Consider the following 18,331-nt stretch of genomic DNA (forward strand, 5'->3'; position numbering starts at 1 on the left):
GGACCTACTGTTTAGCACAGGGAACACTGCTCTATATTCAGTAGTAACCTGAACGGGAAAAGAATTTGAAAAAGAATAGATACGTGTACGTGTATAACTGAATCACTTTGCTGTACACCTGAAACTAGCACAACATTGTTAATCAACTATGCTCCAATATAAAATTAATTTTTTATACTACTAAAACATACAACAACACAGGTTAAACTCAAGACCATTATGTTGCATGAAATAGACCAGTCACAAAAGGCTATATACTGCATGATTCCATTTATATGAGGTTCCACACAGATAAAAACCTGTCTATGGTGATAAAAATCATAACAGTGATTGCCTCTGGGGTAGGAGGAAGCAGAAGGCACTTTATCTGATGAAAACATTCTATATATTGAGAGGAGTGTGGGTTACATGGGTGTCTACAAACGTCAGAGGAAGGATTATTTGGAGCATCAAGAAAGAATAAAGAGTAATGAAAAGAGTAGGAGTATGGGTAAATGCTTCTTCCCATGAATTTTTTATATCACATGCAATGATTAAAATGAAAGTTATTACACCATCTGACATTCAAGAAATAATATTTTAAAATGGGAAGAGTAAAGGTGCTAAATGGAACTAAGGTTTTACCATTAAAAGTGGTAAAATATTGTTGTCAGTGGACTGTGTATCATACATGTATATTTTAATAGAGCAACCACAAAGAAAACTATACAAAGCCATACACTCAAAAACTCTACAAATAAATCAAGAAGGAATGCTAAAAATCTTCAAGTAACCCACAGAAAGGCAAGAAAACAGAAACAGAGGGACTTCCCTGGCGGTCCAATGGTTAAGACTTCGCCTTCCAATGCAGGGGGTATGGGTTCCATCCTTGGTGGCGGAGCGAAGCTCCCACACACCTTGAGGCTAAAAAACCAAAACATAAAACGGAAGCAATATTGTAACAAATTCAATAAAGACTTTAAAAATGGTCCACATAAAAAAAAAACTTAAATAACAGAAACAGAGGACTGAGACAAAGAAACAAATAATAAAATGTCAGACTTAAGCCCTAATATATTAAAAATTACCTGAACCATGAATGGTCTATACACACAAGTTAAAAAAACAGGGACTGGCAAAGTAGATGAAAAAAAAGAAAACACACCCCAATCGTATGCTATTAAGAAATTCACTTCATATCCAATGACATAGATAGGTTGAAAATAAAAGGAATATATATATATATATATATATATATATATATATATATATATATATATATAATTATACAAACATTCATCAAAACAGCAGGAGTGGCTATATCAATAGCAGACGAAGTAGACTACAAAGCAAAAAAAAAATTGCTAGTGACAAAGAGACACATTACATAATAATAAAAGCATCAATTCGCCAGGAAGATATATCCTAAGCATGTATACACCAAACAACAAAGCCTCAAAACACATTAAGCATAAACTGAAATAACTGAAAAGAAAAATAGACAAATCACAATTATAATTCAGTACTTCAAAACCCCCTCAGTGTTGAAGTTCTTCTATCTCTGCAACTGATAGAACTACTAGACAGAAAACGAACAAGGTTATAGGAGAACTGACCAACATAATCAACCAACAGGATCTGGTTGACATACATAGAAGACCACCTAACAACAAGTGACCATACATCTTTTTAAATCAAGCACCCATGGACAATTACCAAGATAGACCTTATTAGGAACCATAAAACAAACCTAAGCAAATTTTTTCCAGTTTTATTGAGAAATAACTGATATACATGACTGTATAAGTTTAAGGCATACAGCATGATGATCTGATTTACATATATTGTGAAATGAGTACCAACTAGGTTTGGCTAATATCCATCTTCTCATACAGATAAAAAGAAAAGAAAGGAAAAAGTTTTTCTCCTTGTGATAAGAACTCATAGGATTTTCTCTCTTAACAACTTTCCTACATCATACGGCAACATTAGCTATAGTCATCATGTTTTACATTACATCCCCAGTAATAATTTATCTTATAACTGAAAGTTTGTACCTTTTGACCACCTTTCTCCAATTTCTCCTCCCTCCACCCTCTTCCTTAGGTAACCAAAAGTCTAATCTCTTTTCCTATGAGTTTAGGGTTTTTTCCTTTCTTCATCTTTTTTTTTCCTTAGATTCCACATATTAGTGAGATCATACAGTCTTTGCCTTTCTCTCTCTGAGTTATTTTACTTAGCATAATGCCGTCAAAGTCCATCCGTGTTGTCACAAACGGTAGGATTTCCTCATATATATACCACAACTTCTTTATCCATCAACAGACACTTAGGTTATTTCCCTGTGTTGGCTATTGTAAATAATGCTGCTATGAACATGGGGTTGCAGATATCTTTTGGAGTTAGTGTTCTCATTTCCTATGGATATACACTTGACCCATGAACAATGCAGGTATTAGGGCCACAGACCCCCCAAACCCCAAACAGTCGAAAATCCACATAAACTTTACATTTGGCCCTCCATATCCATGGATTCAGCCAACTGTGGATTATGTAGTACTGTAGCATGTATTTACTGAAAAAAAATTCACATATAAGTGGACCCATGCAGTTCAAATCCATGTTGCTCAAGGGTCAACTGTTTCCCAGAAGTGGAATTGCTGGATCATATGGTAGTTCTATTTTTAATCTTTTGTGGATCCTTCATACTACTTCCCATAGTAGCTGTATCAATTTATAGTCCCATCAGTGGTGCACACATGTTCTTCTTTTCTCCACATCCATGCTGGCATTTGTATTCGCTTGTCTTTTAATGATGGCCATTCTAGCATGCATGAAGTGATAGCTCATTGTGGTTTTAATTTGCATTTCCCTAATTACTAGTGATGTTGAACATCTTTTCATGTACTTATTGGCCTTTCACACATATTCTTTGAAGAAATGTCTATTCAGGTCCTTTGCCCATTTTTTATATTGGATTATTTGGTTTTATGCTATTGAGTTGTATGAGTTCTTTATGTATCTTGGATATTAACCCCTTATCAGATACATGGCTTGCAAAGATTTTTTTCCCATTCCATAGATTGTCTTTTCATTTTGTTGATGGTTTCTTTTGCTGTGCAGAACTTTTTAGTTTGATGTAGTCCTACTTGTTTATTTTTTATTTTGTTGCCTGTGCTTTAGGTGTCATATCCAAAGAAAAATATTACCAAGATCTATGCCAAGAAACTTTATTTCTATGTTTTCTTCTAGGAGTTCCATAATTTCGGGTTCATTCACTAACGTCTTTAATCTATTTTGAGTTAATTTTTGTGAGTGGTGTAAGATATGGATCCAGTTTCATTCTTTTACATGTGAATATCCAATTATCCCAGCACTATTTATTGAAAAGACTCTCTTTTCTCCATCAAGTATTCTTGGCTCCCTTGTCAAATATTAGTTGACTGTGTATGCTTGTGTTTATTCCTGGGCTCTCAGTTCTGTTCCATTGGTCTATTTGTCTGTTTTTCTTCCAGTACCATACTGTTTTGATAACTATAGCTTTAGAGTATAGCTTATGTTCTTCTTTCTCATGATTTCTTTGGCTATTCATGGTCTTTTGTGGCTCCGTATAAATTTTAGGAGGATATTTTTCTACTACAGTGAAAAAAAAATGCTACTGGAATCTTGATAGGGATTGCATTTGAATCTATAGGTGGCTTTTGGTAGTAGTGACATTTTAATAAAATTAATTCTTCCAGTCCATTAACACAAGATACCCTTCCCACTTATCTGTGTCTTGTTCAATTTCTTTCATCAATGTATTATAGCTTTCAGAATAGAGATCTTTCATCTCCTTAGTTACATTTATTCCTAATTATTTTATTGTTTTTGATTCTATTGTAAATGATTTGGAATCATTTCTTTTATTTTTCAGAAAATTTGTCATTAGTGTATAAAATGCTACTGAATTTTGCATGTTTTGTATCCTATAACCTTATTGAATTCATTGATTAAATCTAATAGTCTTTTGATTGACTCTTCAGGATTTTCTATATATAAAATCATGTCACCTAAAAATAGAGACAATTTTACTTCTTCCTTTCCAATTCAGATACCTATTTATTTCTTTTGTTTGCCTGATTGCTCTAGTTAGGACTTCTAGTGATATGTGGGGGTGTTTTTTCTGTTGTTTGTTTTGTTTTGTTTTTTAGCCACACCACTCGGCATGTGGGATCTTAGTTCCCTGACCAGGGATCGAACCCGCACCGCCTGCCTTGGAAGTGTGGAGTCTTAACCACTGGACCACCAGGGAAGTCCTCTAGTGCTATGTTAAATAGGAGTGCTGAGAGTGGGCACCACTGTCTTGTTCCTGATCTTAGAGGAAAAGCTTTCAACCTTTCCCCACTGAGTATGAAGTTAGATGTGGGCTTGTCGTATATGGCCTTTTTTATGTTGAGATATGGTCCTTCTATGCCTAATTTGTTGAGTTTTTATCATGAATAGATGTTGAGTTTTGTCATATGCTTTGTTTGCATCTATTGAGATGATCATGTGATTCTTTTTTTCATTCTATTAACATGACGTATCATATTGATTGATTTGTGTATGTTAAATCATCCTTGCATCCCAGGGATAAATCCCACTTGATCATGGTTTATGATACTTTTAATGTATTGTTAAATTTGTTGCTAATATTTTGCTGAGGATTTTTGCACTTATGTTCATCAGTGATATTGACTTGTAATTCTTTTTGTTTTTTAATTTCTTTGTCTGGTTTTGATATCAGGGTGATGCTGGCCTCATAGAATGAGCTCAGAAGCATTCCTTACCTTGCAGTATTTTGGAATAGTTTGAATTTGGTTTGCCGTATTTCATTGAGAATTTTTGCATCTATATTTATCAGGGATATTGGCCTGTAGTTTTCTTTTCTAGCAGTGTCCTTTTCTGGTTTTGTTATCAGGAGAATACTGGCCTTGTAAAATGAGTTTGGGAGTGTTCCCTCCTCTTCAATTTTTTTCAAAGAAACTCAAACTCTTTGAGTTTCAAAGAAACTCAAATTCAAGCTCTTTTTTCAAAGAGCTTGAGAAGGCTGGGGGTTAATTCTTTAAATATTTGGTAAAATTTTACCAGTGAAGCCATCCGGTCCTGGACTTTTCTTCACCAGGAGAATGTGATTACTGATTCAATCTCCTTACTAGTCATTGGTCTATTCAGATTTTCTACTTTTTTCTGATTCAGTCTTGAACTGTAAATTGTATGTTTCTAAGAATTTTTCCATTTCTTCTAGGTTGTACAGTTAGTTGGTGTACAGTTATTCATGGTAGCATCTTATGACCCTTCGAATTTCTGTGATATCCATTCTAATGTCTCCTTTTTATTTATAATTTTGTTGATTTGGTCTCTTTTTTCCTTGGTTAGTCTAGCTAAGGATTTATTCATTTTGTTTATCGTTTTAAAGAATCAACTCTTAGTTTGGTTAATATTTTCTATCATTTTCCTGTTCTCTATTTCATTTGTTTCTGATCTAATCTTTATTATTTCCTTTCTTCTGCTAACTTCGGGCTCAGTTTCTTCTTCTTTTTCTACATCCCTTAAGGTATAGAGTGAGGTTGTTTATTCGGGAATCTTTCTTGCTTCTTAGTGTAGGCATTTATTGCTATAACATTCCCCCTTAGAACTGCTTTTACTCATCCCACTGGTTACATTCTAACCTCTTAACATGTGTAAAATGGTAATACCACTTTTATTAGCTTCCCATCCTTTTTTAAATGTGTCACTGATTAAGTTGTTAATGTTGTGCCCCTACTCCCATTTTTCCCATAGGCCCTGTGGTTTCGTTATATTATCTTGCATAGTGTGGTGATTTTTAGAATATGTCTCATTATAGCAGAAAGAATTTTACTCAGTGGACGTGTGGATGATGGTGAATAACTCTTTTTCATTTCCATGGATACTGAAGGCTTCTGAAACTGTAGGAGCCCCTGTTAGCAAATGCTGTTTGCGTGGCTGTTTGGGCCAGCAATTTTGTCCCACAATTAAGAGCAATAAATATTTATTTATAGACAACTAACTACCAGGCATTGTGATAAGCAGTGGTAATATTGAGGCTAATAAGCACTGCCTGTAACTCTTTCAGTCTAGTGGGGGAGAGAGAGACAAGTAATTACAACAGAGGGGAACTGATGCTATTAAAGAATAAAGAAAACAAGGTCTTCTCTCCAGACTTCAGGAAGTCAGCAAAGACCTCCCAGAGGAAGTGTTCCTCGAACCCAGATCTTTCCACTGCCAAAAGTCAGTCTCTTTCCTTGTTGCCCCCATCCCTGTCTCCTTACTCTACTTCCTGAGTTACCCAGGCTAGCAGAGGCAGAACAGGGAAGAGTTAATGTGGCCCAGGTGGGAGGGGTAAGGGTCCTGAGGGAAGTGGGTAGAAAGGGCCCCACAGGCATTGGTCAAGGTGAAGAGAAGCTGCAAACACACGGTGCTTAGGCTCTTTCCCCAGTCAAGTCTTCTGCTGGTGCTTTCTTCCTCCTTCATTTATCCATCCAACCTTTATTAAGTTTCTGCCATTGGCTAGATTCTGGGAGGAGTCGGTTCTACTCATCCTGCCTCCTCCAACACCAGAGATGCTTCTTCCTCTTCTGGCTGCCACTCTGGGTTGAGTGCCATCTCCTCCCCTTCTGTCATCTGTTCTGCCTCTGGCACCCCAGGAATGAAACTCGAGGGTAACCCCCTTCTGGTTCGTGAAGAAGGAAAGAAGACAGAGAAGTTCCTTTTTTTTGCTGCCATCTCTTTCTCCATTGCTTCCCAGGCCCAGCATCAATTCTCCAGCCCACGTTCAAGTTCACTACTTCAGCATCAAGTTAAGAATAAAATACACATCCCACACCCCAAAAACCCACGAGGTTTTCTCCTGTCACATCAGCCTTCACTCCAGGTCCCATCTGCCTCCTCCTCCTGTTTCTCCCTTTCTCTCTACTCTCCTTCTTTCTTCTTGTGGGTTGGTGCCCAGAATGTTAAAGCTGGGCAACACTTAAGATCACTGCGCTCACCCGCACTGCAGAGCTGAGGAAGCTGAGGCCCAGGAGTTCTGCTTAAGGATACACAGTCAGGGACAAAACCAGCCTGAGGCCTGATCCCCACCCAGCACTGGCCTTCTCCCCATCTACAAGACCGAAATTGACTCTACTTGGACCCTTAGGAAGAAAAACATTCATCTCCGCTCCACTTTCAGCTGAGCTCCAAATGGAGGGCTCCAGCTATACTAGCCGCTGCAGCAGTGACACCACACTTCACTACCACTGTCTCCCATTACTCCCCCTGCAATACTCATGGACTTTCAGGCACAAGGATTCTCCCATCCCAGCTAGGGTTGTGACCTGGATTATCCATCCAAAACAGTCAAAGGTTATAACACTGCAATCCTCCCAGCCCTGCACCACTCCTACACATACCTGGATGGATCTATGCCACTGAGACACCCCCCACATCTCTCCCTTTGTCCTTCCCCTATCAGGACTGTTGCACCCATGAGCCCTAAAGCTTTGACCCCACAGGATGGCAGAAGCTCCACAGTCCAACTCCACCTTCTCACGCCCAACCTTCTTCATACTGACTGGCATTTCAGAGTTAGGGGTTGCCCAGGCCTGTATGACACTGGTCTCTGGGCCCATGTATCTGCTTTCCCTGCTGGGCAATGGAGCACTGCTGGCAGTGGTGGAGATAGACTCTACACTGCACAAGCCCATGTTTCTGCTCCTGGCCACCCTGGCAGCCACAGACCTGGGTTTAGCCACATCTATAGCTCCAGGGCTGTTGGCTGTGCTGTGGCTTGGGCCCCAGCCTGTGCCATATGTTGCCTGTCTGGTCCAGATGTTCTTTGTTCATGCACCAATGGCTGTGGAATCTGGTGTACTGTTGGCCATGGCCTGTGGTCGTGCTGTGGCAGTAGGGCGTCCACTGCACTACCCCGTCCTAGTCACCAAAGCCCGCGTGGGCTATGCAGCCCTGGGACTGGCACTGAAAGCTGTGGCAGTTGTTGTGCCTTTCCCTCTGCTAGTTGCACAATTTGGGCACTTCCGAGCCAAGACCACAGACCACGCCTACTGTGCACACATGGCGGTGGTGGAGCTGGTCGGGGGTAACACTCTGGCCAGCAACTTGTATGGGCTGGCGCTTCCATTGGCCGTGTCAGGTGTATAGATATTCTAGGCATCACAGGCTCCTATGGGCTCATTGCCCACGCTGTGCTGCAGCTGCCTACCCGGGAAGCCCGTGCCAAGGCCTTTGGTACGTGGAGTTCCCACATCTGTGTCATTCTAGCCTTCTACGTGCCTGGTCTCTTCTCATACCTCACACGCCTCTTTGGTCATCACACCATCCCAAAGCCCATGCACATCCTTCTTTCTAACAACTATTTGCTGCTACCATCTGCCCTCAACCCGCTCATCTACGGGGCCCGCACCAAGCAGATCAGCGACCAGCTCCTAGAAACCTTTGCATTCAGAAAAAGCCAGTTCTAATAGGCAGTGAAAACAACGGAGGCTGGGGGTGGAAGTGGGGGGACATTCAGAGGAGTCTGGGGTCTGGAGGTATGGATTATGTCATCTTCGTCCATGGTCTGCCTATGACTGTGATAATCACTCAACAGATACTTGCTGTGAAGGCTCTACTGTGTGTACCACTGGCATATGTAGACTGGCCTAGCCATGTATTCTGCCTGGGAGGAGGCAGGAGACAGGCTACCACATGTCACCATGCAGAGAAAATAAGAAAAGGGACCAGGGAATTATCATGGGATCACAGTACACACAATTTAACTTAAAGAAGACTACCCTCCTCCTCCTCCCCCTACACTGCCCCATCATTTTAACCTAAGTCTGCCCCTGTTCCCACACAAAAGCTCCTCTACAGATCCTGGACCCGGGAGCCTGGGAAGACTGACACTGCCTCTGGAGGCAAGTGCTTGGGTACCTGTCTGGGATCACAGCCCTCTATGCCTGGAGCCAGATGCTGTTTTCAGTCTGTCCTTAGGGAAGGAGCTAAACAGGCTTATTCCCTACCTTCTGAGAATCTGGATAATGTGCCCCAGAGTCCCAAATTTGTCTAAAGACCCTGATCCTTAAGACATATTCAGTTCAGAGAATCTTCTTGGTCTCATGTGTAATCACTATTCCCACTACCCTCACTGCGCTGCCCAAGTCTCGGGAGTTAATGGCTACAATGTCTCTCCCTGGGCCTGCAGCTTCAGGGGCCAGGGGTCCAACTGAAAGAAATTTTGATATCCCAGAAAATCGTTGTATTTAATATTTCACCTGTTTGCCTGAGGTCGAGGCATTATGGTCTCTTACCAGTCTGCCCTTTTGTGCATCCTGAGCCAGAATGTAGAATTCTCAAAAAAAATCCTCATCAAATAGAACCTCCATTTGTTCTGGCCAACATCACAAGTAGCGCACGATGCTGGTGCAATATGATGAAATAGGAATATTTCACACTGTTGTGGCTTCCAGAGAACAGAGATATTAAACAGGAAGCGTCGGGGTATTGCCCAACATGGGATTCACTTTCTGCTAAAAGACTCCACACTGCAAGGACATTGCACAAAAAAATCTTTCATGCCAGCATAAAATCCAGAATGAAAATATTCTCAGACAAAAGGCAGGGAGTCACTGTTATGAGGTCAGAGAAAGCTATGGGCTGCACAGGCAGACCCAAGCTCTCTGGGAAAACTATCATAACCGTGGGTATTAGGGTTAGCCATTAAGACCTGAAGCCCAGTACAATCTGGACCACTCAGACGGCTGGACCAAGCACCATGGGATATCACACAGGAGGGCTGCAGATCCGAAAAAGCAAGTGATGCCATCTCCAGAGCCACGTGGGGTCTCACCAGGTCCTCATTAACAAGGAACTAAAGAGACAGCCCAGGAGCTCAGTGTGATTTTCAGAGGTGTTAATGCTGAAGCCAAGTGGATGAGGAGGAAATCTACGGTTCTCCTCAACACAAGTGTGGGCTCAGTCATTCTCAAGGCTAATCTTTTTTCATGAAGTTCTAAGTTAAAAAGCCCTCTAGGCAATGATTTTACAGATAATTGTGACAAAATTCTAATCCTAATGGGTCATGAGTCTTTAAGATGTACACATCCTTCTCTTAGGGATTCCTCCTCTATAAATCTATCCTGACAAAATAGAGATGTGAACAAAGATGTATGCAGTAAGATACTTATTACAACATTATTATAAAGAAATATAAAGAAATGCGTGACAGTCATGTGTCACACACACCATTTTTTGTCTTTCACCTCTGGTACGTGAAAAGGGAAATCATGTGCAGCCGATGTTCAAAAGCGGTGAGTTGTCTCCCTCCCACCACAGGAAGCCTCTCTGCTAAGGCACCTTCACTCCATGGTTGTGCACAACTCCCAAGGCAGCTGAGTCCAAAGCTGTACCTTGTTCACTGCTAAGCCAAAAGTCCACCCACGCAGACATTTACCTTTTGTTTTGGATTGAGATCGCATACATACCTTAGCATGCAGTGTGTTCAGAAGGCTTTTCCGGCACGCTTACTCCTCACTACCACCTGAGAACAATTATAAGCCCATAATCCCTTACCTATAATTACAAAATAAAACATCTCTGAAGAAACAATAGTTTTTTCATAACTTTGACCCAAAATCTGGCCTGACCCATCATGATCATATTTATACTATTTATCTCACTTAGTGTGAATATTCATACATTTAGCTACAGAAATATTGATGCGTTTGATGACAGGGCACTACCCTCAATCTCACTGGGGTATTCCTTTATATATCATAAGGGCACAATATTCCCTTTCTAAAATCTGAAAAATTCTGAATTCCAAAACACATCCATCCCAAAAGGTTTCAAATAAGCGATTAGGGACCTATAGGATTATCCCTGTAGCCTGAGAGAAGTGAAGAGACTTGTTAGGGCTCTTGATCACTCTGAGGTCTTTGCTATCCAAACTATTCTGTACTGCCCTGGAGGCTCTTGCAGAGAGCAGCATGTTCTCCGGATAACAGCCCCTACCTGTTTGTTTCCCTGTGCTCTCCACTCTGGTCACTCCTCAGATATGCTGATAGGCTGTGCCTTTTTTCCCAGGGAGACGCCAGAACGTGCTACCATGGTGGCAAAACCCATGAAGAGGATATGGCCCAAAGAGCCCAGGCCTTGGGCTCATCAGCTCCACCTAGAACTCAGCTGTCATGCGCTTTCCTTCATCAAATTTCAGTCTCAGACTCTGTGAGCTGAAAGGAAAGACGGACTTACTTAGAGAAGGGCAGGATGGAATTTAGGGAGCCTAGAGAATCATGGTATTCAGACCACAAAAGACAGAAGACAGAGGTATGGGCTTCTGGTCGAGGAGTTCAACAGTACTCAATTTCCCCTCCAAGCTCCCTCTATGAAAAAAATCTGAAAGAGAGCCTCATCTGATTTCACCAACAGCTCATCATCCTTGCACCCCTATTTCAACCACCCCCTTCTCATTCTCATTCTGGACCCCCTTCAGGATACAGATGTGCATCACTCTCTGCCTCTGTCTCTCAACAGCTCTCAACGTCTCTGTCCCTCTGCATCTGTCTCCTTGCACTGTTGGTCAGTTTTGCCCCACGTCTGTGTCTCTTGTCCTTGTCTCTGTCTACCTCACTCAGAATTCCTTTCTGAGGGAACAGAGGTGCCAGTTGTACTTTACCAGGTGATCTCTCCTTGTCAACAATAACAAAAAATGTGCTAAAGGGGCAGTAGGAGGAAGAGACTTGGTTTCACTAACAGGAAGCTTGGGGTTTCCGGTTTGGTCTGTTGCAGCTCTTCTCTCATCCTGCCCATTTCCTTGTCACCACATCACGTTGTACTTCCACCTGGCACACACCCCTCCCACCACACTCAGGAGAGCAGAAGGAACGTGTTGATCTCTCCCTTCACCAAAAGGAACTACTAGTTAATGGTTAAAGCTGGAATCAGGCAGACGCAGATTTGAATCCCAGATCCTCCATTAACTCACTGTATGCCTTGCACTAGTTTATTTAACCTCTCTGAGCCTGTTAATTCACTTGTAAAATGGGGAAATGATAGTTCATACTTCAAGAAGTTACTAAAAGGATTAACTAAGATAATGCATTCAAAGTGTTTGGAATAGCCCCTAACACATTCAATTTCAACAAATATTTGAATATTAATTCCTCTCCTGGAGCACAGGCCCATGCTCACTTGCCAAACCTTTGCTCAAAGACCTGATACCCAAACTCTCAGCTCTCTAGGAAGACCAGCCCTTTCCTGGGGCCAGTCACCTCTCCTTGAAGAAACTTTTCTTGGTAACACTCTCTCCCACCATGGTAGGACCCTTCCCAGTGCTTCATGCTCATGTCACCTCAGACAATGGTCCACTTTGTGGGATAACTCCACATGCTGGGCAAGGATAGGGGAGGATGCTCCCCACACACAAGGAGTCTTCGTGGGCACACAGGAGTGTAGTGGGAAAGCAGCTACTAGAAGGACTCTCTAGAGTGGTTCTTCTCCAAGGAAAAACCACTCTTCTTCTCCAGCAAAACACCAGGTTGAGATCTCTGGATGGAGACGCAAGTGAAAGCCACACATAGATTAGGGCCATAAAGGAAGAGTACCCACTAGATACAAAGCAGCCTTGGAAAGGAAGTAGAGGATGAAGAAAAATTTCCTTAAATTTAGCTGGGTAATTTTGGCTTCCTGAAAGTTCTCTCCAGTTACTAAGGCAACATTATCCCAATTCGATTCTTATCCTCCACATTGTCACCACTCAGCATGGCACCCTCCTACACACACCTGGTTCTCACTGCAACTGTAACCCACTCATTAATAATGAGTTTCAACCTAGGCTGCACATAAGAATTGCCTGGGGAGCTTTTAGAAATCCTGATGCCCAGGCATACTCCAGACCAATTAAACCAGAATTTCTGGGAGTAGGACCCAAGCACCAGTCATTTTTAAAGCTTCCAGGTAATTCCAAAGTATGGCCGAGGTTGAGTGCCACTGCTTTGTTCTCAGTTTAAGTCCTGACCTATGCTTCTCCCATGTCCTTCAGGACCCCAATCCAACCTCACAAAGAAGTCATCTGCAACTGACAAGATAGCATAGCAAATTGCTCTAAGGAGGAAAGGCCCGATACTGTTTCCTTAAAGAACTCAGACAAAGAACTACACACACCTACACACACACACACACACACACACACACACACACACACACACACACACACACACACACACACACACATACAGACGTATACAAACACACCCTAATGGAAACCTGCATCTACCTCCCCTAAAGCAGGAGAATGAATAGGTGACTAAAGAGTATGGACTCAGGTGGTGGGTACAGTGAGGCTATGAAAGCGACTGCCCTCTCCCCACCCAAGGCCCCAACACCCGGCAGGACCTCTATGACCTCATGCTGTAGTATGTCAGAGTCCAGGGCCTGGGGCCTCACCTCCATGGGCAGCTTGGGGTTTCTGCAGCAGCTACTGCCCTGCCTAACCCCTCCCATACTCCATCATGTTGGTTGGTACCCCTCACCTGTTGACACTGGATGAAGCTGATGCTACCTGGACCCTCATCAAAGATAAGGTAGGTAAGTAAAGAGGGCTAAAGAGGAAGTAACAAAGTGGGACCTAGATGGGTCTGAGCAGTTTATAAGTTGGAAGGAGTTGGAAGCCTAAAGACAATAATAACTAACATTTACTCAGTGCTGGCTTATGTGTGAGGCACTGCATTAAGTGCTTTGCACAGAGTGTCCAATTTAATTACAATTGCAAAAACAGTAAGAAAGGTTCCTTGAAAGACAATGGATAGGGAGCTATGAGAGCAGAAAAGAGAAGCGCTAAGTCAGGGGTAGACTTAGGAGGTCAGGAAGGCTTCCTGGAGTAAGTACATTCCAGCTTGGCATATAGGAGTTATTCACATGGAGGGAAGAGGAATACCTGGCACATAAAGGGTGCTTAATAAACACCTAATGAGCAAGGGGCGGGGTGTGTGTGTGAGTGAACAGTGTACTAGTTAAAGGCAGAATATATGCAAAAGCCAAGAGAGAAAGAAAGAAAAATGTAAATTAGTGAACTACAAATAGTCCTCTAGAACAGGGTTCAAAGAATTAGTGGTGAAAATGAGGAAGAAGAGGTATAGAGGCTGACGGTGAAAGGCCTTTTACGTTTTCTAAAGAATCTGAACTTTACCTTTGACCTCTTCACAGATATTCCCTCCAGCTTAACTTCCACAGAATGAGAAATTTGGGTTTTGAGCCAAATATACAGATTTCCAGGAGCAGGCAGATCTCAGCTCTGAGTTGCTGGTGTCCAGAAAATCCCACAAAATCTAGATGGACACTAATTTCTGATATTAGAGAATTTAGGGATTGGGTTCTGGTCAGCCTATCTGAAGGAGAGTGAATTTAAAGCATTTGCAGAAAGCAGCCCACCAAGTTTAAAACAATCATCTTAAAGCAGTGCCTACCAAACTCAAAGCAGCCTTAATGGCACGTAGCTCCCATCTGAAATGGAGTAGCAGCTCACCACAAAGGTCAGCTTCCCAAGGAAGCAGAAAGAGAAGAGCCAAGGTCCTCCCAAGAATGAGAGTAACTAGTTTCAGCAGCGTTAGAGGTTGGTCCTGGACTAGATCAATCAGAATTAGGGTGAAGTAAATGGGGTCTTTAACTATTAAAAACCTACACCATCTCTGAGTATCAGAAAAACTCCCTGTCCTATTTAAATGGAAAATTGCCAGGAAAGTCAGGGTAGGGACATTCAGGATAAATCACTGGTAGTATGTGACAAGTTCAAGAAGTAGGATACCTTTGAGTAACCTGGTTTCCTCTTCCAGAACTGCTGATTTACTGGGCACTTTGTAGAAAAACAGAATGTGGCTCAAGGGCTCCCTATTCAGAATTCAAACCCGCCAAGGTACCTCTAGGAAGATAATCTTCCACCATCACTTTCCTGGGCTGCCCCGGGGAGAGCTGAATTTGCAGGCCTCTAAGTCCTCAGAAATTCTACCCAGAAGTGCAGTGGAAGCAGGTCGTGGTCTCAAATGATGACTGCCAAGAACACGTTCACCCTAGCATAGTGTTGAGTGCTTTATTTTTCCTGCCTTAGGATAACCACTGGGACCCTCAGGGTAAGAATAAGGGCCTAATAAACTTCCATGGCAAATTCATGTCTGTATTCTGAAAGAGAGTTTCCAGCTTAATCACCTTTTAGCAGAAATTTAGACCATAAGAAACATCACACTCCTGTTAGAGGGACCTCTCCTGGAGACGTTCCAATTCGTCTCATTTGTACAGAATCGTAGGCACCAAAGGAGCAGCTAGGCTGGGATTCTGAGGTTATATTTGATGATTATGCTTTCACTGTCATGAGGCAGAGCATTCTATACAAAAATGCTAACCCACCATTGCTCTGCTCTCACCCCTGGAAATCCAACTGTTCTTCTCAGGGTCCTGTTCTTCAGACCTATGCCCCCACCCAAAAGTTAAATGTCCCATATCTTAGTGAAACAAAGGAGAAGGAATGATAGGAAATTCTTCCATGCAAATCAACAAAGAGCACCAGTTACTTCCTTGGCTAGGTGACAAGACAGTAGTGACAAGCTATCTCAGCTTGTGTAAAGTCCAGACACAACTAGCTACGCCCCCCTTACGCTGGGGGGCAGCACTTCCAAAACAGCTTTACGTAGCAAAAAGCAGATCAACCTTAAGGGACCATTGGTGAATTCTACAAGAAAGCCAGTAAAGTGGGCAATGCCATCAGCAGGGGCACAGACACATGGGATTAGGGGTCTGGCGGAGGGAAGTAGAGCACACAGCATTTTAAGAATAGGACTCTAACGTGAAAGGGGCCCAAAGAGGGAACTGTGTATGCTCCTTAGCAGAACACAGAGCCAGAAGTCTCAGCCAACATCTTGGATGAGTCAAGATCATACCTAAGTACAATTACTAGAGAGGATCTTACAGGGCTTCCCAGTTGGTCATGAAATTAAATTTTCCAGAACTGGGTTACCCAGCACAAAAAGGCCAGAAGGACAAAACCAAGAGGAACTGTAATCTGTGAAAGCCTACTGGAACTAGCATTACAAAGATGAGGCCTCAAATCCCTAAAAGAACTATCCTCTGAAGCTCGGGCAGAAGGTGTATACTAAGATGTTACAGACGCGGTGTGGACTTCCAAACCTATTTCTGTGTAACCACTCTTGGTTAATGACATCACCCATGTAACCCTAATCCTTGAGGATGCCTTTTCCCACACTCCTTAAGTGACCGAGTTCTACTAATTCTATAACCTAAATACCTTCCCCCATTATTTTAGTTCAGGGCCTCACCATGTCTTGCCTGGAATTTTACAATACTCTTAACTGACTTTTTCTCTCTCTATTTTATGCCTTCCTATTCAAAATTAACTTTCTAAAATGCCTATCTGAATTGTGCCCCTCCTAACCAGAACCCTTCAAGTGGCTTCCCACTGTCCTCAGGATAAAAGTCCCATCACTTAGCACACACACAAGGCCTTGAATAATATAGCTCCTGTGTGCTTGTCCCTCTCCACACCCTACACATAAGTAATATGAAAGTATACTTCCCTGACTATGCCCCTCTTAGTTTGTAAGTTCAAGTTTTTTCACTGGCTGTTCCCTCTGCCTGGATTGACCATTCTCCTACCTGGCTAATTCCTTCAAAGTTAAAGCATTACCACCTAGAAACTATCCTTGATCCTCTTCTATCAAAGACAAAGGCTGTTAAATCACATCTCATCTGCTCCACAGCTTGCGCTCTGAGCTATATCAGGACAAGAACAAAGTCTCATTTTTTAATGCATTCCCAGTATCTAGCAGAGGCTGGCACATAGTAGAGATTCAGGTTTTGCTAGAGGGAACTGGGAGACAAGCAGGAAGCACAACAGTTTGAGCACAGTGTGCAGTGACAGTGGGAGGGTCAAGCTAGAGTAGGCTACCAGGTAACTCCTAACTCTGACCCTAACTCAGTCCCTGACCTATAAACTGGCCACCTGCAGGTTACAGAGGAGCGCTTTGGGCCCAATGTAGTGGCAGTACCTTTCCTGTCGGATGCAGCCTGCTTTGACCTACTGGGTGTGCTAGTGAAACAGTCCCGCCCAGTCCACACCCGCCTGGCTCTGCCAGGTCGGCAGGGCCGGCGGGCACTACAACCAGTGGGGCCACTACCGAACCTCCTGGAGCAGGCAGGCTCTGAAGGTGCCTTTGCCCACTGCACTAGAGAATACTCACCAAATGGCCGGGCAGAGACAGCCTATGAAGAAATGCGACTGTTGGATGGGCAGCCCTGCCGGATCCGCGTACATATGGGTGGCCTGCGCAAGAAGGTGGCCTTCCTGCTGCTGCCACCAGGGCAGGTGAGCTTACAGCAGACTCTTCCCTGGCTCCGAAGCACCCACAGCATCTACGTCATCTACCAGGTCTTCTCCTGTTCCTGGCTACAGCTGGGGCTGCTGCCTACAGCCCGGAAGCCCCAACTGCTCTGGTTACAGCGGTCACTGCCTATTGCCTTCTCCTGCCTCAAGTTTTCACTGCAGCCCAAGGGAGTGCTGGGACCACAGAAGCCCCTGATCAAAGACCCACTGCCCCATGGGGCCAGTTGGGTCAGACCCGACCTCAGCATCATGCCACCTCCAGCCCCCATGTCAGCCCCTGCTGATGTCCCCGAAGCTGCTGATGTGCTCTCACCTGGCCCAGCCCCACCTTCACCACCTCCCCAGGAAGGGCCAGAGGGCAGACCACCCAGATTCTCCTACAAGGGCCGAAACCCCTTCCGAAGGGGGCCCCAGATGCTGTCAGGTACTGCTAGGGGAAATGAAGATGAGAGGGATGGGATAAGGTAGAGGGAAAGGGCATGGGGTGTAGAGCCCAGGAGTGTGTGGGGCACCCATAACTCCACACTGGACCCTGGTGAGGGGGATGGAGTGAGGGAGCCAGGGGAGGGCGAGATGGAAGCGTGGTCCTGGTGAGGGGGTGGGTACAGCACAGAAGACCAGAGGGAGGGACCAGGGTGGCAGAAAGACAAGGGCATGAGTCAAGCTGTGGTTATCCCCAACCCTGGCAGAGAACTGGCTCTTCAGCCCCCGAAGCCCCGCACCAGGAGCCCAGGGTGGGGACCCTGGGGACCCCGAGCGGCACTCCATGTCCCTGCCCCTGCTGCAGGGTCTGTCCTCGGAGTTCGACAGCGACGACGAATGAAGCTGAGGCGAGAGATGCAGGGGGCCAGGCCCCCAAGATCTGACAAAGGGATACTGGTCCCCAATAAACATCAGCTGCTGCTCCCCCAAACCATCCTGGGCCCATGGTGCTTCTTCCTGTAG

The 18,331-nt window shown here is 43.7% G+C and overlaps 2 protein-coding genes across 2 annotated transcripts; both read left to right on the forward strand.

Moving 5' to 3' along the window:
* Window positions 1-7,515: 7,515 nt before the first annotated feature.
* On the forward strand, window positions 7,516-8,480 carry OR52W1 (olfactory receptor family 52 subfamily W member 1; the record flags this gene model as incomplete). The annotated part of the gene is given in 2 exon segments (XM_082844576.1): window positions 7,516-8,154; window positions 8,157-8,480. Coding segments are annotated over 2 exon segments (963 nt in total).
* A 5,028-nt stretch (window positions 8,481-13,508) lies between these two features.
* Window positions 13,509-18,209, forward strand: LOC309965464 (uncharacterized protein C11orf42; the record flags this gene model as incomplete). The annotated part of the gene is made up of 3 exons (XM_082844991.1): window positions 13,509-13,580; window positions 17,012-17,810; window positions 18,076-18,209. 3 exons carry the CDS (start codon window positions 13,509-13,511, stop codon window positions 18,207-18,209), a joined length of 1,005 nt encoding a protein of 334 aa, XP_082701117.1.
* Between the last annotated feature and the right edge of the window lie 122 nt (window positions 18,210-18,331).

The sequence above is a fragment of the Leucopleurus acutus genome, assembly GCF_964270905.1.
Source record: "Leucopleurus acutus genome assembly, chromosome: 8".
NCBI classification, from domain to species: Eukaryota; Metazoa; Chordata; class Mammalia; order Artiodactyla; family Delphinidae; genus Leucopleurus; species Leucopleurus acutus.